A 19970-nucleotide genomic window follows, 5' to 3' on the forward strand; every position below is an offset into this window, starting at 1 on the left:
AAAATAAAATAAAATAAAATAAAATAAAATAAAATAAAATAAAATATTGTCAATTTCTTTCACCTTAAAACAGCAAGGGATCACTATGACAATGCAGCTGATTGCTCTCACGTGCATCTATAAAATGCTCACATAGTTTTCTGAAGTTTCTCTTTTTGTACATTAAGACTTTTTTATTGAAAGACAAAAAGCAAAGGTGAAGAAAGATGCATTGGAAGTACTTTCCAGTTTCTAAGATTTCTAAAATCAGTGTTTCCAAGTTCACTGACAATTCCTTTTTTAATGACAAGAATCGCAACATTAGGGGTGCCTGGATGCCTCAGTCCGTTAAGCGTCCCGACTTTGGCTCAGGTCATGATCTCACGGTTTGTGAGTTCAAGCCCCGAGATGGGCTCTGTGCTGACAGCTCAGAGCCTGGAGCCTACTTCGGATTTTGTGTCTCTCTCTCACCCTCTGCCCCTCCTTCACTTGCACCCTGTCTCTCTCTCCTTCAAAAATAAACATAAAAAAAAAATTGCAACGTTAAAGCTAACAAATATAATGAATCCCATTACGGGTTTCTGTGGAGAATAGGAGGAGCCCCCCATCTGTGGTCATAGGCTGGATTCTCTGGTTTTCTCACTCAGATATGCTTCATAATAATTCACAGTACATTTTCGATGAAGGAATATAATACATCTACATGGGAAAGATTCTCTTAAGGCACAAACTGCTTGTTCAGTAAGTATTTATAGAAATGTATTCATTCACTCTTCCCCACCTAGAAATCTATCTTTATTTAAAAAGAAGTGATGCTTACAGTTAAGAAACACTGTCACACAGGTAGTTGGGATTTTTTTCATCTATTCAAAAGATATTTATCTGCCAGAAGTGTGGTACATCCACTTCATACCGAATCTCTCACAACATCCTGGATATTCTTCTCTGTTTGCATAGTCCAGCATACAAATTAGTCTCACCCAATTCCACTCTGTTAACCTAAGAACATTAATGCATGTCTTCTAATCATCTTTAGCCTGAAACTGAATTTTCAGTTTGCTTCCAAATTGCACTAATTCTACTCCTATTTTACCTACTTCAGTGTCTTACTCTCTCCCCCTAATTCACAGAGTGGCCTCCTCTTGCAGGCTAAGACATTTACTACTGATCATTCATAATCACAAAGGAAACAAATGGCCCACTAAACTCAGGGTAAGGTGAAGTGGGTTCATTTATTTACAAAGAGTCCAGTTGCAAATATGCAAGTGGGACCGAAGGGCAGCCTGCTGTGTGGATCTGGGGCTTACAGCAGCTGAGCTATTACTATCCCCAGACCAAGGGTACAGGGAGAGTGCTTGCCAGAAGCAAAGGAGAAAGATCCACAGGTTGTTCTGGCCCAGTAGCTGTTAGATGAAGCAGAAATTGAGGGTAAGCATTTACAAATTCCACTGGCAATTTGATAGAATACTTGTATGTCACCAGTATCTAAGAATAAAAATGGTTTGGATTATCTATGTCTCTATTTTAAATTTGATTTCATTTTTTTGGTAATTCTTTTGCATCCGATTTACAGAAGTACCAACCTGTGACAAAATGGAAATAAGAAAAGCAAATTGGCCCTTCACTGTGGATAATGTAAAAAGCCCTGCTGTGGAGAAGACTGTCTAGAGAGGATCTGCCCCTCGGTTACACACCACGGACAACTCAAGGGAACCCAGTGGGAAGAGAGTCAAGGAAACTGACAGCCTATCCTCATGCCCCTCTCTCCCTCCAATCTCCTGTTGAAGTTCCCCATGGATGAAGCCTTTGATGGCCATACAACTCAGTCCCCTGGGACAAAGAGCAGGATACAGAGTGTGGAGTGTGGATCTCCTTTCTGTACAGTTTCCATCCCCAACAACAAATGCACAAAGGACCATCATACAGAGTAATGTCATTTTGGCCATACTCCCTCTGCCACTTACCAATTTATTACCCCTCAGCTCCAGATTCACCCTTCAATACATGTGCTGCCCTAGTGGACAGAATTCCTTACACACCTCTCTGTACACTAAGCACCATGCTGAGCTCTCTCAGTAGAAACCCCCGGTGGGCTACTGCATGGGGAGCGGGCTCTTCTGCTCTTTGCAGCTGCTGCATGGGGTCCGCATTGAATGTGGGAGGACTTCGTTCAGGCTCTGCCCCAACCATGCACCCAGATCATGTGGTCCCTCTGCAAGCTCTCAGCTTCAGCCTGACCTGGTATTAAAAACAGAAATCATTTCAGGGGCACCTGGGTGGCTCAGTCAGTTAAGCATCCAACTCTCAATTTCAGCTCAGGTCATGATCTCGAGGTTTGTGAGTTCAAACCCCGAATTAGGGGCTGTACTGACAGTGAGGAGCCTGCTTGGGATTCTTTCTCTCTCTCCTCTCTCTTTCTTTCTGTCTCTAAATTAATTAATTAATTAATTAACTAAAAATAATTAAACAAACAAATAAATAAACTAAAAAAAAAATAGAATCCATTTCCCAGGGTTGTTGTGAATACTAATTTTTCCAGTGCTTATGTAATCATTATATTGACATGCTATTCTCACAGGGCGAATCAAAAACAACTTTGATTTTATTCCCCACCTGCTGGAACCTGGGGCTTGGGGTCTGGGCAGCCCTTCTACACCTGAGTGAAACCAGGGCTGGCAAAATGACTGTTATGACACAGGACCTGGGGGTGGGGGACATCAAGTCCTACAATCATGCAGTCTCAGGTCAATCATGGAAAGAATCTAGTACAATATACAAGTCAGTACTTCCATCTTTATTCAGATAAGACACGTAGGAAGAAACCATTGTCTTTTACCTCTCTTACTTACTCCCCCTGTCCGCTCACTGTGGCTTCTGGCCCCTACCAAGTTAAGTGTTTGGATGGAGAAGAGAAAAAGAGGCATAGAAAGTTCTTATTTGGTGGGTACAAAACGTGTGGCTTCGTGCCATCGGGACTGGCAGGTACTTAAGGTTAACCCTTTCTCTTGTTGGTGCTTTTAGGATTCTTCAGAGGGGCTCCTCCCCAAAGACATGTTCTAGTTCTCCAGCTGTCCCACCAAAGTCTCGGTTTCCTGGAAGCCCACCCAGTACTAACCTTCTCTGTTCTCGGGATGCTACCCCTCTTACTCGTGACCTTAAATTGTTCCAGATCAAAAGGATCTCTTACCTACCACGTGGTTCACACTAGGTCAAGGGAATATTCATGTATCTTTTGTCCAAAACCCTGTAGGACTGAAGGTCTAGCTGAATGCAGCAGCAACTCTCCTCACATGGCCTCCAAAGCCACTTGCCAGCAAACTCTCAGCCTCTCTGTTCCCTGGGGGGTGTCACACGTCAGTCCCCCGGGTTCATCCTGACTGCAGCTAGCTCATGCCCAGCATTCTGCAGGGCCCGCTGGTGCAGCTTGCCACAAAATACAGAAAGACACAGGTTTTCTACACGTCCTCAGTGTTTTGAGGGAAGGAGCCATTTCTGACTTGAATTCTTCCTACAGGAGACTTTCCCCTGTAATTCATAACTTTACATCTTTATTTTTCTTTTTCATGACCCTGTTCAACATCCCTTTGGTGACCACAAACATGGTCATAAATTACCTACCTGTTGCCTTACTGGGGTTTTACCAGATTGTTCTATACAGTTGGGGGGATAATGTGCACAGTCACTGCAGTAGGAATTAAGCCATCATATGAAGTTTAACACGTGCAAGCCCTACCATTAACACTGTTCTTTGGTAATCTTGCTGTGCACATCCAAGCTAAATGACCTTGAGATCTGAGGTCTCCAGTGGCCCATCTAATTATCTACAAAATCAAGTAACAGATAACATTTTTGTTCCAAATTTGCTTATGTTAAATAGCTGTGAGGACCTGGGTGGAGGAGAGAATAATAAATGATTTTTTTATTTTATTTTTTCCCAAATCTGCTAATAGTATTTAGTTTCATAGTTTTGGATATAAGCATGGTAATCAGGCTTAATCAGTCTGGTAATCAAGGGTTTTAAATATCAAAGTCCATATTAAAAGAGTTTTGTTTCAGTTTCCTTAGAATTTAGACCATCCTGTAAAAGACCTAGGATGTCTTCAAGGTAAATAAATAGTACTCACAATAGACTGAGACAGAGGAACTATGAAGGGAAGTACAAATGTGTATGAACAATACTGTTTGTAAGGTAAGACCCATCAGGGGCACCTGGGTGGCTCAGTCAGTTGAGCGTCCAACTTTGGCTTAGGTCATGATCTCATGGTTCGTGAGTTCGAGCCCCGCATTGGGCTCTGTGCTGACAGCTCAGAGCCTGGAGCCTTCTTCGGATTCTGTGTGTCTCTCTCTCTCTGCCCTTCCCCTGCTCATCCTCTGTCTCTCTCTGTCTCAAAATAAATAAAAATATTTTTTTAAACTTTTTAATAAAAAAAAAGGTAAGACGCATCAGGTGGGCTAGAAAATGGTCAGGGTGACAGGGAATTAATCTGAAAGAAGTCATGAGAATCCCTAAAAGAACGATTTCCCCAAACTGGTTGTGTCAGAACCATCTAGAATATTAAGTTCTCCAAGACACAAACCTGTCTATACCTGAGATGGTCTCTAGTCTACCCAACATCCCTCTTTGCTTCTTCTTGGTAACAGACCCTGATCTTATTGGTTATAGTGTATCCAGCTAAAAGCAATGTTTCCCAGCTTCTCCTGTAAGCTAATGTGGCCAGTGACTAATTCTGACCAGTGAATGTGAGTAGAAATTGTTGTATGTTCTGAGAAAGCTCGTTTAAGGGGAATGAAGAGCTAGGTGTGAATTTTTTGGTTTTCTACCTATTCTTCCTCCTGCTATGTGGACTTTAGAATTTAAGACTGGATTTCTCTAGCAAATATCTTAGAACATGAAGTCATCTTGAAGTCAGAAGCCACAGATGACAGATTGGATTCCCAACGACCAGGGAACTGCCACGTTAGCCCCGCACTGCTTCTTCTGCGTTCTATAGAAAGGAAAGTAAACCTGACATGTGTAAGATGCCTATTATTATTACGGTTCTGGCATTTTTGTGGCCTTACCAGATCCCAACAGATGATTTTCATTTTCACTCAACTCTATCTCAACAATGCCACCTGGTTGCCAGCCACAGTGGCATGGCATTTGGAAACATTAAAATATAGAGGGAAATGCCCCTCTTAAGAATTAATGAATGGGGGGCGCCTGGGTGGTTCGGTCGGTTAAGTGTCCGACTTCAGCTCAGGTCATGATCTCACGGTTCGTGAGTTCGAGCCCCGCGTCGGGCTCTGTGCTGATGGCTCAGAGCCTGGAGCCTGCTTCCGATTCTGTGTCTCCCTCCTCTCTCTGCCCCTCCCCTGTTCATGCTCTGTCTCTCTCTGTCTCAAAAATAAATAAACGTTAAAAAAATTAAAATAAAAAAAAGAATTAATGGATGGGTATTTGGGGTTTTTAGTTCATCCTGCTGCCGTAGCTCACCTGAAATTTTACTAGTAAAGTCGCCGATTATGAGATATACAGAGGTGGGGAGCCTCCCATATAGGAAGTGAAATGGCCATGAGAGAATGCCTTGAGTGTGTTCAGCACAGAGAGGCAGCTAAGGGAAATGCAATTTAGCACAGTTATTGCAACACACACACAGCTGGGGAAGGCAGAGCATCAGTGAGAAAGCAGCTATAGCAACATCAGTGTTAGGGACCTGATTTATTGCAGGGTTAAGAACCTTTTGTCCTGTAATGAACCTTAAATAAACACGGAGTCTGGAAATCACGGTAGCCCACTGAAGAAGACCAAGGGGAGACCCAAAGGAAGGCAATGCCAATCAGAGCATGGAGAGCAGACTGGCGATTCTTCCCCTGGCACAGGCCATCAGTAATTAGCTCTGTTAATACACCTACGCTAATTGCCTGGTAAACCCATCGTGTTGTCTTGGTTCTTGTCAATTAATTCATTTTTTAAAAATTTGAGCTCCAGTTGCAGAAACCTTTAGGCGTGGTGGGGTTTACTAAGCATCTCCAGATCATTATAAAATGCCTTTCAGGGACTGTTACATAACTGGACTCTCGTGTTGGCTATGCTAAGCAGCTGCCCATAGAAATGAGCGTGGCAGGATTCGACTCACAAACTGAAGAAAAACAAATTATCTTGACTTGGGGTAAAGCAGTGTTGCATCCACACATTTACACATAATAACACTGAAGGGAAAGAAAATAATATTCTCCTAGAAGGAATAATATTCTCAAAAAAGTAATTCTGGGAGCTTTGGGTGAATTAGTATTGATATAAGCTGTTTTCTACCAGGTAAAATAACAGTCTCTGGAGAGCACTTAAAGCAAATTGAAACCGTTTGTACTTCTCCAGTCTCCTGTACCAGAACGGCACGTCTGTGCCCTCTGCCACATGACTGAAGCACCTCCTGCCACGGGGGCCCAACCTAGACGACCCCCAGTCTGAAATTGAGCCGTCCAGCAGAGCCCGGGCTGGACCAGCTGAAAGTCACCGGCAGACCTGTGAGCATGAGAATAACCTGTTGTGAGACTCGGGTTCTTCGGTGGGTTGTTTCTCCACATAGGCATGGTAATAGGGGTCTACCGTGTCCCCCAAATATTTATATGTTGAAATCCTAACCCCTAAAGATGAGGGTAGGAGGAGGCAGGGGCTCTGAGAGGTGCTTAGGTCATCAGGGTGGAGCACCTCATGAATGAGATTAGTACTCTAAACAAAAGGCTCCAGAGAGTTCCTTTACCCTTCCACCACGTGAGGACACCAAACCTGAGGGTGCCTTGGACCTGGACTTCCAGGGGCCAGGACGGTGAGAAATACCTTTCTGCTGTTTATAACCCCCCCCCCCCCAGTCTGGTAGTCTGGAAGTACTAAGACAGGGTCTGATTCGGTACTCAGAAAATGCCAGCTATTGGTAGGCATTTTTAAAAGTTCAGTTATGCAAAAGTCAAAGTACATAACCCCAAATATAATGCGTTGAAATCATCTTTGGTGTGCCATAGTAGCATCTTTAAGGTTTAAAAATTATAGAATATTCAAGGAGTATAATGAATGCCTCAGTATAAGATATGTTAACTGATTTTTTGAATTGTTCCCTGGGATTTAAATTTACTCACGGCTTTCTATATATCCTACCTTCTACCTGCAACCATAACCTCAAGTAAGTAGCAATTTTCTTTTTGCTTTTTGGGCCTTCCTGCCCTATTGCCTCTGTTCTCCTCATAGTTGAGGAAAACGGCCAAAAGATCAACACACGGAAAGTGTAATATAAAGCACCCGGATAACCCACATGCAACAAATGAGAGTTTGTTAAACTATCTTGTTTTAATTATCGTGTTGTAAATAGCTTCTTAACCCAGACACACAGTCTATGCTTTAAAAAGTTAACGATTGTTCTTAAGACTTAATGTAAACAGATTAAATGATAAAAACAGATTCTATGTTTACTGATTAATCTTTCCGTATTTATTTGCTGAATATCTTTGCAATAAACACATCACCAATTTCCTATTTTTCTCTCTCCCTGTAACACCAGGTACAGGGAAGTCACTCAAAAAAAGATATATATTAAAATGAATAACAAACAACACAATGCATGGCTTCAAAGGTGTTTACTATTTGGTCAAACAAACATTTTTTTAATTGTCAGTTATAAAGAGAAATCTACATTAACATACATGTTAAATATTCATCTACTCTGCATTATTGCTAGGTGACACCATCGCATGGTCTGTGGGAAAATGTTAATTCCTGAGATCATTGTTGGCTTTTATCAATCACTTTCCTCACTGTCAGTCATCTTTCCTGAAGTGACTTGGGAGTGTGAATTGGGGTTAGGATGTTAAAGTGCAGACCAACTTTCTCCATCTGCTAAATGAGCAAGCAGGCCGTCTCACCTCCAAAAGGCACAAAAATAACCGCGGTGTGTGGAATTTTTTTTCAAGATATGCCATGGAGGAAAAATGTGGACTGAGCACAGAAGAGGAATGTTATGATTGCTTTCAATCGCCCAGAAGGAATGTGTGTTTTCTAGTTAATCAGTCCTTGAAGTACAGCAGTCCAGCTATTATTTTGCATCTATTTAAAATACACTCTGCTAAACAGTTATGTTGAATTTTAAAAGTAAATTGCTTAAACTTACATTCATTTTCTTCCTATAAACCAATATAGTCTTTCCCTTCACGATGCAAATACATGATACGTTGTAGTTGAATAGTCCCCGGCCCCACGCTTTCTGCCCTGGGTTGCGGTGCAATTACACCTGAGCCATAAAAAAAGCAATTCTGCATTTGTGTGGGAGCAGGGAGAGCTTCCACTTGGAGATGAGGTGTCAGATAAAGTCTGAACTTAGTAGGGCTAACAAAACTTTACTGATTGCATAACTCATATTATTTTAGGATAATTTTTTAAAACGAGCCTACAAGTCCCTAACTGAGATATAAAACAGAAAAAAAGCTATGAGCAATCTTTCTTTCCTGGGTTCATTAAGGCCTTGGAATCATTTAGATCCGTGTTGCATGCATTTTGCTTCTCTTCCACATTTTAATGTACTTGCCTGTGAAAGCACTAGGACAAATTAACTGAAAGAAAACCACTCTGAAACCACTTGAGCTTTTGAGCCTGCCACAGAGGTTTAAAGGCTTATACAACCTAGCCTGTGTTTCTCTCTCTGGATCTTCATGTCTAAATGATTGTCGAATGCATAAAACATGAAGAAGTGGGTACTGACCAAAGATCTCGTGTACCTGCCTTTTCAGACTGGAACCGAAAACCCTTTGAAGCATCTTTGACAACAAATAATGGCCTATTTCACAGATCTGAAAACAATAATCAGTTTTCCTGACCTACAGTTGAAAACAAAATTATCTTTTAACTAAATAGGATCAGCTTCAAAATCCCTTTGGAGATGTTTTTATTTATTAAATGCCTTCCTTGACAACAGCATCTTTCATTTCCTATTACTCCAATTCAATTTCTCCTGCATACAAAGTAATGAGAAGAATGGCTGTGAATCCAGTTAACATTCCAGCATTCTGAATCATGAAGTAAGTAAAATCGGTTTTTCTTCCAGTTACCTTTTCTCTCAGCATATCGTTCATCTCTGGAAACTAAGAGAAAGATACATTGTTAGATAACTGTCGCCATCTGGTGGTAAAACGTAAAACAGCCGCCTAGAGATTTCTGCGGGGTTGGGGCAGTGATGACTTAATTCAGATGTTTAAATGTTTTATTTAGCATAGCATATACATATAGCATAGTATAGACAGCATAAAAGGGATATCTAGCCCTATCAGACATCAACAAGAATAAAAGTATAGAAGTAGTGCTCCCCACCTGAGTTAATCAGTGGGACAGGATTTACCTCATTTTATGCCTTGTGTTTCTCTTTGTCCGCCTGTCTCTCTCCCGCCTTACTCTCTATGCTCCATTCACACCATTCTTTCAGGATCTCAAATGCATCCAAACTTTTTCTGTCCTCAAACTCATCACACCCACCCAAACTGCTATCTGACCTCTTCCCCCTCTAACTTCTCAATAAGCTCCATCCTTCAGGTTCCAGCTTCAAATCATACTTTCCAGCAAGGCTTCCCTTAGCCCCTCCTAACTTACACTAGAGTCCCCTAACTTCATCTCTCACCACATGTACTGCTTTTCTCCTTAGCTCACGGATTTTTTTATTTGTAATTATTTAGTCATGTGTATGATTTTATTCATTGAATTTCTGGTTTCCTGTCTTTAAAGACAGAATGCCCCACAGATGCAGGGAGTGTGCCTCTTTTTGCTCACTCCAGTGTCCCCAGCACCTTGCAAATTCCAGGCCAGGCACAGAAATATCAATCAATAGTGGCTGATTAAATAAATCTTTAGGAATCGCTATACATTTAATTCTGTTCTCTTTAATTTGTGTCTTTCTGCTTGCTCTACCCCTCACAAAATCATAACGTTTTCAAATAAATTATGTACTGTTCCAGGATTGAAGGCTATAACAATCTCATTACAGTGAGTGCAATTAAAACTCCAGCTTCTGTTCTTAAAATCTACCCTTTCTCAGCAGATAAGCTCTACTGAAAAGGCTCCAATAGATCTGTAAATGCCAGCTTTTCAAAATGTATTACAAAATTTTATATATATATATATATATATATACACACACACACATATATGTGTGCGTGTATATATATATATATATATATACACACACACATACATACACACACACACACGCACACACATGCACACACACACGCACACGCACACGCACACGCACACACCATGGTGCATTGTACCAAAGCATCCAGGAGGCCTCCAGAACCCAATCAATCCATGTGCCTGATTTAAGAAAGTTGTTTTACCAGGATAAAATGAGTGAAAGCTGTGAAACTATTCTGAAAAAAGCAAACTGTTGTAGGACATACAACGTCACATATGAGTATCCTTTCCTTGAATGGAACAATTCTGATATTCTGTTCTTCTAACAAGGAACAGAAAAGTGATGGCCTGGCACAAATACAGTATGAGACACGAATTGTGTGAAGAACAATATAATGCAGTGATGGTTCTGAGGGATGACGTTCTTGCTCTGATCAGGGCCTGCACAGAACAGTGAGCAGAGCGAGAGGGTTATCATGTGGAGCTGAGAATGCAGATGAAGGAAACTAAATTATTAAATTATGTGTGTGATACATATTCAGTTCCAAACGCAAAGGAAATGCTCCTTGAATTGCATATATGTAGCACATTCTCATTTTCTAGAAAGCTGTCCATGATACATTTGAAAATGCACAGGGCACAGGTTCATTGATATTCTCTCTTTTACACACACCACACACACACACACACACACATAAATAAAGACACAGACACAGCATAAACACAGATACAAATATATACCAACCCATGTAAATATTGTCCAATTTCAATTTACCAGTTTTAGTTTAATCCAAAAGACTCCCACTCTTTAAAACTCTGAAATAACAAAATGCTATTTATTCTAACAAGTTATTCCCTTCCAAATGTGATATCCTGGGGTGCCTGTGTGGCTCAGTCGGTTAAGCATCTAACTTCAGCTCAGGTCATGATCTCACGGTTCATGGGTTTGAGCCTCTCATTGGGCCCTGTGCTGACAGCTCAGAGCCTGGAGCCTGTTTTGGACTCTGTGTCTCCCTCTCTTTCAATGCCTCTCCCCTGCTTGCACTCTGTCTCTCTCTCTCTCTTTCTCGCTCTCTCAAAAATAAACATTAAAAAAATTTTTTAAACAATAAAAAATGTGACATCCTCACAAAAGAGGGGGAGAAGGTCCAATGGGGACATACTATAATAGAGTACAAGGCTTACCTACCACAAGGCAAAAAACCTGGGCCAATACCTCTACTTCAGCAAAAGTAAATCATTTCATCTTTTATCAATTAGATCATAGATCAAACGATCAATAAGAATCACTTTCAAGTTACTATTAGTACAAGAAGAATGATCTGTTGAGCCAGGAATGTTTTAATGACAGAATTTCCACACTGTGGAAAGTAGAAGGTCACCCTTAGTCAACTCACAACCCAGATGCTTATTTCTAAATTTTAAATTAAAACAAGATAAAAAATTTTAATTTCTTACCATATCTGCCAGAGAAATATAGAGGAACATGCCTCCAGCAAGAGCAAATATAATATTTGGAGCAAAATTGTTGCCCACCAAAATGCCAAAAGCCAGCCCAACATAGCAGGAGCATGCAGAAAGGAAATTGAATAACAAGGCTTGCCGAGTGCTCATTCCTGCACTGAGTAGGATCACAAAGTCCCCTAGAAAAAGAAGAAAATACCAAATAGTTTTTGCTATTTTTGGATGAGAGAAGATAAGCATCAGTATCCAACAAGGGCTCCTTCATTTAGATGCATCAGTGGGATTTTTAAGTGTGTCGCCTAAAATGTCTCACTCCAGGGGCGCCTGGGTTGCTTAGTCGGTAAAACGTCCAACTTCAGCTCAGGTCATGATCATGGGTTCGAGCCCTGCCTCGGGCTCTGTGCTGACAGCTCAGAGCCTGGAGCCTACTTCCGATTCTGTGTCTCCCTCTCTCTCTGCCCCTCCCCAACTCACGCGCGTGCACTCTCTCTCTCTCAAAAATAAATAAATGCTAAAAATTTTTTTAAATAAAATAAAATGTCTCACTCCACTGAAATCAAGAAGTAACCAACTTTTACAGTATGATCAGAGCCCCTTACCTAACTCATGAGGAAATTCTTCACACAGAATTGCTATAGAGGTACTGAGTCCCTGAAGAAGAGACAAGGTACAGGAAGCCCCAATCGCCAGGCCATCGATGAAATTGTGGAGGGCATCACTGAGGGTTACCATCCAGGCAATTGTCCCTATTTTTGACAGTTTGGGTCCCTTCAAACAGGTACATGAACTCGACTCTGTTTTTCCATCCTGTAAAATAACAGAAAATCAACCAACAAATTAAGCTACATTTCTTGAAAGTCTGAGAGTTACACAGAAAGGAGTAGGAGATGTGTTATGTATTGAGAAAGACAAATGGTTCCAACAGAAAGTCTTCATGGTGGCTAAGAACTCCTAATCATTTATAACAACAAAAACTTACCGTAGGGAGAAAGGAAATGAATAGACTGACAGGCCTTGAATGAGCTACCCAAAAGACATTTTACTTTGGTTTCCCCTTAAAAAATCCTTTTGATTTGTACAAACAGTTCTTACTATTGCCTTCCTAAAATGCAACAGATACTAACTGAAGAATTTGATTCATTTGCATACTTTAAAATAAAGGAAGTTTTTCACAGACCAAATGTAAAGTCTTTTTCCACGCTACAATGTAAATGTGAAACCCACATTTAAAGCACAATGACATCAAAGAACATTTATGGTAATCCGTCCTACATTATCTGAGCAGGTTATCTGGGCCTCAGTTTCTTCAACTGTGAAATGAAGATAACATACTACATGATTCATTTACTTTTCAATGACTTATTAAGTTTCTGCTGTGTTCCAGGTAGTGTATGTTGGGTAATTAAACTGTAATAATGCATTCCCTACTATCTCTAAATTTCAACGATTCTTTTAACATCTCAGGAAATGTGATTGGAACAGGCGTGCCTTTGCACTAACACCTCTGTCCGTTTTGAAACAAGAATAAAAACAGAAAAGCCTACAACAAAACCTTTGAAAGAATTTAGACTTCCATAAAATTTACAAAGTTGCATAAAACCAGATGCCAAACACCAACTCGAGCCATTTTCCAGAAACGGTAGAAAAAGAAACTAAAATGCAAATTTACTTTTAAGTAGGGATGCAATTTGCAATTAACTGGAGAGCATTTTATTCCTAATTCTCCTCCCCTCAACTCTACCTCAACAGCTAATCAACACATTTATTGAGCAGTGTCCTGGATGCTATGGGAAGGGCACACAAGTAGAAAATGCAACTTCTATCTTCAAGAAGCGCATTTGTATTAGAGAAACGTGATGTAAAGTATATGATTGACTTTGTAAAAAACATTCATTATACGTCCGGCTGAGAGGAGCTGCCTTCAGAGCCATCATCTGCAAGGTTTTAGATTTGTTTCGATGCCACTTCATTGCTCAAAACACTTTGGGGACTGGCTCTTTCAGAGCTGACTTTAGATCTTGCAATTTACATCCTTTCACCGTGTCGTTAGTGGCAAATTTTCATCTTTGGGGAATGTTTTTGTTTGTACACACAGCCAAAAGTCATTTGGAGCCACTATGTTCTTAAATGAACATGCAAAGGGCAAGGGCGGGGGGGTGGGGGGGTGGCGGGGGTTGTTACTGGTAGCAGCAGTGGTTGTAGTAGTAGCCTGAGCCGTGATCGTAGTAGGAATAGACACAGTAAAGGCATAAAGTATTTATCATGTGCCAGGCCCTGCTCTAAGCACTTGAGATATTTAATTCCTTTGGAACAGCTCTGTGAATTAAGGACTACTATTATCATCATTTTAGAGTTGAAGAAACTAAAAATACAGAAATGTTGCTGAACTTATCCAAGGATGCAAGGGAAATACGTGGACTATTTTAGTAACTGTTTTACTACTTCAAATTTGTGGGAGGGTGGGGAGGGGACCACTTCTTGTCCAAAATAGGTTCTGAAGGCAATTCACAAGAAGAATACCCCCTTCTCTCAAAAAACTCATTTTTCTATTATTTTTTAATGTTTATTTATTTTTGAGAGAGGCAGACAGAGTGCAAGCAGGGGAGGGCAGAGAGAGAAGGAGACACAGAATCTGAAGCAGGCTCCAGGCTCTGAGCAGTCAGCACAGAGCCCAATGCGGGGCTTGAACCCATGGACCTGAGATCATGACCTGAGCCGAAGTCGGACACTTAACTGACAGAGCCACCTCCCAAAAAACTCTTCTAAACACTTACACCTCCCAAAAAACTCTTCTAAACACTTGAGTGTTCAGTCTCCCTTTGTTTTAAAGGTAAATCTCAGTGGCATAAAAAGAATTCCATCTGGTCTTCAAATGTGGTCTTTTTACTTTACAATGTTAAAAGATAAACTGAGGTAAATTTAAAACTCAAAGAATTTGAGCGAAAATTGATTCAAATTGGGCATTGTCAAGCCAGGTGTGGTTAGGAGTGCTCCATGGACAAGAGCGCAAGGGAGAGACTGTTACAGAGACAAGGCAGAAGCAATGCAAGAAAAGTACTGATTGGCTATAACTTAAAGACCCATTGGCTTTTTGTGACCAATTGTCTTTACGTTTTGACTTCATAACCTTGAGACATTTACAGGCTTAGATTTTGGTTTGATTACATAGGCTGCCAAGGCATTAGAGCCACCTCAGTCTAATGGCCTCCTTGTTTACTTACTTTAATAGTCAATATATCTTAAATGGACAACATACTAAACAATCACAATTTAGTATAGGTCATATGGGTGACTTGGGTAAGAAATGCCCCTGAACAGGAAGCAATAATTGCCAAAGAAACAGAAGTGGTCATGAGAAAAGCCATTGAGGAAGAGACCTTGGCTTTACAAAAACTTAGTGCCAAGAGACACTTAATAAGACCACTTGTTTTCATCTTCCAACTTGGTTTACCTAATCAAATATTTATATTTCTTTATTTACTTGTGAGGATTTAAGGAAAAGAATAAAAGACTAAAATTTGACTACCTGATATTATGTACAAAGTCGGTATACAAACTCCTTTAATTCTGAAAAAGAAATTAAATTAATATATCAGGCATGATTCTCTTACCTTTAAGTACAGATATTACTGTGTTTATCATGCTTCCTTCTAGCTCTATAAACTTAGGTTTCAAATGACACTGTTGGGTAGGCTAACAGCCATACATTTTTAATAATTTTGGAACAAACATAAGTAGGCATACATTCACAAAGAGCTTATTTTTAATTCACCAAGTACTAAGTTACTGAGCAGAGGAAACACTAAATTCAAGTTCTTCTGGTTAAGTTACTGAGTATTCTTCTCTCTCTTTTATTTTTGTTTACTGTTTTCATTGTTTGCTTGCTTGCTTGTTTGCTTCCTTGTGTGACTTAAACAATAAATCTGAGGCTATTTCTAAGTTCACCCATGATGAGGCAACTCAATCTAGTGGAAAGATCTTAGGTCTAAAGCCCAGGAGAACCAAGTCCTAGCTTGGCTTTGACAAGAATTACTGTGGAATCATCAGTAAGGTTCTTAACATCTCTCATCTTAGTTATTAATGGAAATAAAAGTCAAAGCAAAGTGCACACTAATCAGAACTGAGGGAGAAAGAATATCATGGACCAAAGTTATAAAAGCAGAGGAGAGACTACAATCCCAACATAAGTATATTGGGGAAGAAACAAAAAGGGAAAAAAAGTACTAAAAAATCAAAATGAAAAAATCAAGTAGACTTATTGCAGAACCCTTTACATTTAAACAAAGAGAAGGGCCATCAAAAAGAGGAGGAGGGCACAAGGGGGAGAAAAAGAAGAAGACGCAGAGGTGTGGCATGAGGAGGGAAGAGGAGGAAGACAAATAGAAGGAAGAGGAAGATATGAAGGATGGAGAAAAAGAATAAAAAGGAGGAAGTAGAGAAGAACAAGGGGGTAAGGAGGAGAAAAATGAGGAAAGAAAAAAGGACTTAGTTATCTTTCAGTAGGATATGAATCATATTAATACATCTTATGTGTGCAGTGAAGTATTATGCAGAGTAGTGGGGATGATGAATGTCTATTCCACATGTAAAAATGTCCAAAACACAGTGTTGAGGTAAATATATATATCTCAGCATGGCCAATCTTTTATTAAAATAAATAAACATTTGGGGCGCCTGGGTGGCTCAGTCGGTTGAGTGTCCGACTTCAGCTCAGGTCACGATCTCGCGGTTTGTGAGTTCGAGCCCCGCGTCAGGCTCTGGGCTGATGGCTCAGAGCCTGGAGCCTGCTTCCGAATCTGTCTCCCTCTCTCTCTGCCCCTCCCCCATTCATGCTCTGTCTCTCTCTGTCTCAAAAATAAACATTAAAAAAATTTTTTTAATAAATAAAAATTTAAATAAATATAATATTTTTGTTAAATATTTTGTCAAAATAAATTAAATAAATAAGTAAAATACATCTTATTGTAATTCCATGATGGTTTAAGTGCAAACATATTTGGAAGGATATTTACAAAATTGGTAATCACACATATCCTTGGGAGATAGCACCATTATAGATAATCCTTGAGGGTTCTTTTTCTTGTTATCTCTTATGGGTGTCCTGGATTTTTTTTGCACTTATTGTATATCATTTTAATACTTGGAAAACAAAACATTCAAGCCACAGGATGAGAACTAGCAAGAGGGAAAAGTGAACTTGTCATTATTCAGGAATTATCATCAGCAAACAAGGTAAAGCTAGAAAAACAGGCTGCCTGCCAGATTTTATCTGCATTGAAAAAAAGCATGTGCTATCCCACTAAAATGAAACTTTTTTGTTGGATTAATGGCTGCAAAGTCCAGCATGAGCACAGTCAGACCTCATTCTTCATTGGGAGAGTCAAGATGAACCATGATTAACAAAAACGTTCTTATAGTTTATTGTCTATATGTTTCATTGATAAGAAGGTAAAAGTAAACAACTATTGCAGGTAAAAGTTAAATTCCAAATTCTCAATCCCATGCTGAAAGAATTTTTCAGAGGAAGCACTCTGATAAAAATAAAACCAAACCAAGAGGAAAGGAACAACCTACTAAAAAGCATAATGAAAGTGGCAAAAGGAAGTATAAATGACAACAAACAACAGATGAAACTTATATGCAAAGAAATATATAAACTCTGTGCCCATGAAACAAAAGTTAACGTAATATAAATAAAAATGATACAATATCGTTTTAAGAAGCTGTAAAGAAGGGAGAGGGTTGATATTTAAGGAAAGGAGCACTGAATGCAAGCTAGCTTAAAGATTAAAAGATCTGTGTCTTGGCATCAAATGGGCATGGCTGCTTCATAGCTTTGTGTCCTGTAGAAAGTTACTTGGGTCTTAGTTAATGCAATAAGACAAGAAAAGGAAATAAAAGGCATACACATACTGGGAAGAAATAAATAAAACTCTCTTGTTGGCAAATGACATGACTGTTTACGTGGAAAATCCAAAAGAATAGATGAAAAAGGTCCAAGAACTAATAAGCAATTATAGAAAGGTTGTACAACAAGACTAATGTACAAAATCGAGTTATTTCCTACATGCCAGCAATGAGTAAGTGGAGTTTGAATTTAAAATCACAAAACCATTTACTGGCACCACCCCCAAAATGAAATAGGCATAAGTCTAACAAAATATGTACACAATCTATATGAAGAAAAGCACAAAACTATGATAAAAGATATCAAAGAAAAACTAAATGGAGAGATATTCTATGTTTGTGGATTGGAAGATTCATTATTATCAAGATGTCAGTTCTTCCCAATGTGACCTAAAGATTCAATGCCACCCCAATCAAAATCCAAGCAAGTTATTTTGTGGGTATTTTGTGATTCTAAAGTTTATACGGAAAGGCCAAAGACCTAGAATAGCCAATACAACTTTGAAGGAATGGAACAGAGTTGGAGGAATCACATTGCATGACTTCAAGACTTACTAATATAGCTACAGTAATCAAAACAGTGTGATAATGGTGAAAGAACAGACAAACAGATCAAGAAAATAGAAGTATTAAGCTGTGAAAAGACATGAGGAATCTTAAATGCATATTACTAAGTGAAAGAAGCCAATCTGAAAAAGCTACTTGTTGTATGATTACAACAATATGACAGTGTGGAAAAGGCAAAACTATGTAGACAGTAAAAAGATCAGTGGTTGCCAGGGCAGTGAAAATACTCTACATGATACCACATTGATGGATATATGTCATCACACATTTGTCCAAACTCACAGAATGTACAACACCAAGAGTGAACTGCATACTATGGACTTTGGATGATCATGATGTGTCAGTGTAGGTCCATAAGTTGTAATAAATGTACTGACCTGGTGGGGGATGTTGATAATATGGGAGGCTATGCATGTGTGGAGGCAGAGGGTACATGAAAAATCTCTATACTTTCTTCTCAATTTTGCTATGAACCTAAAACAGTTTACAAAGCACCCATATGTTAATGTCTTTGTTTTTTTGACCTTTACAACATCCTCATGAGGGAAACAGAACAGACACTGGTACTCTTAAAGATAATGAAAATGACGATCAAGAATACAAATGATTTAGTCAAAGCCACACAACACAGGAGCTGTTGGGATTAGGCTACTTAATTATTTACTGAGCACCTATTTTATAGCAGGCAAGAACTGTGCTGAGAACTGTGCAAAGAACTGTGGACAGAAATATAAATCAGAGAATCTCTGTCTTGTTGGAATTCATAATCCAGAAAGGAACAACCAAGATTCAAACTCCAGGCCTGTAATAAATAGCTCTTATCTGCCCTTCCAGAATAACTCTCTACCCTCTCACCCTGCTCTGTCCTGAATGAGCCATCTCTACAGGCTCTTCGTCCTCCGGTTTTCATTTGAGATTGACCATTGGGTAGCTCTAGAGAGAGTTCAGTGGGAGAAAGGAGGGAGAACTTACGGTATTTATTTTTCTGATACCCATTTGTTTGGTCATCTAGGGCTGTCCATGATCCTCAAATGAAGGTCACAACTCTCTTTGCTGATTTTAGTAACTGCTCTCTGAACTGGGTGTTATCTGGGCCAGTAAGTCATAAAATCAGCTGTTCACATCAGCATTCCATTATTAAATTGTATATATAAGAACAGCCCCACACCAGTCTTGAAGATACAAACAAATTGCAATGGCAGGTGACTTAGAACTCCGTGGTATCTGAACCTTATGCTTCATTTCTTTTCCTTCAACAACAATAAGCTTCATGGGGAGTTCCCTAAAGCCAGTTAACTATGGAGAGATCTGTAAGTGCTGCAGCACCAGCCAGCTATACAATTTTACTCACAATAAACTTAAAATACAGTGATAAAGGAGAATTCTTCACATGGGCAGAACTTTTGAGTGTAGTGTTAAACTTCACATAGAAGAAATGACTGAGATATAGATCTACACTAACTAGTGAGTTGGGGCTAAAAAGTTGACTAGGTGGCCAGAAACTTCCAAAAACCAAAATTGGAAATTGGTAGACAGGAGATCTGGACAGAAACATACAGATGGACCTCTTGTAAAAGGCGCAGAGTGTGAAGATAATTCTATTCCATTAAATCTCATAAGGGGCTATCATAAGGGTAGTCTCTATAACAAAGTGAATAAGAAGATCTGACTGTAGGGGCTCCTGGGTGGCTCAGTCGTTTAAGCATCTGACTCTTGGTTTCGGTTTCGGTTACGATCTCATGGTTCGTACGATCTCATGAGGTTGAGCCCCACATTGGGCTTAGCCCTGACAGTGTGGAGCCTGCTTGGAATTCTCTCTCTCTCCCTCTCTCTCTACCCCTCACCTCCCCACACCCTCTCTTTCTCTCTCAAAATAAATCAGTAAACTCTAAAAAAAAAATAA

The 19970-nt window shown here is 39.7% G+C and overlaps 1 protein-coding gene across 4 annotated transcripts in view; it reads right to left on the minus strand.

Moving 5' to 3' along the window:
• Nucleotides 1–3631: 3631 nt before the first annotated feature.
• The window catches only part of SLC39A8 (solute carrier family 39 member 8), an 81942-nt gene continuing 65603 nt past the window's right edge, over nt 3632–19970 (minus strand). For 2 of the 4 annotated variants that reach the window (XM_049632150.1, XM_049632149.1), the window contains exons 7-9: nt 12193–12400; nt 11588–11772; nt 7574–9087 (exon numbers count right to left, since the gene is read on the minus strand). In XM_049632150.1, the coding sequence (XP_049488107.1) occupies nt 8938–9087; nt 11588–11772; nt 12193–12400 (543 nt within the window). In that variant the 3' untranslated portion in view covers nt 7574–8937. Of the gene's footprint in view, nt 3801–7573; nt 9088–11587; nt 11773–12192; nt 12401–19970 lie in introns of those variants that run through there. The other 2 variants (XM_049632153.1, XM_049632151.1) reach the window with 2 other exon arrangements.

The sequence above is a fragment of the Panthera uncia genome, chromosome B1 (assembly GCF_023721935.1).
Source record: "Panthera uncia isolate 11264 chromosome B1, Puncia_PCG_1.0, whole genome shotgun sequence".
Lineage (NCBI taxonomy): Eukaryota > Metazoa > Chordata > Mammalia > Carnivora > Felidae > Panthera > Panthera uncia.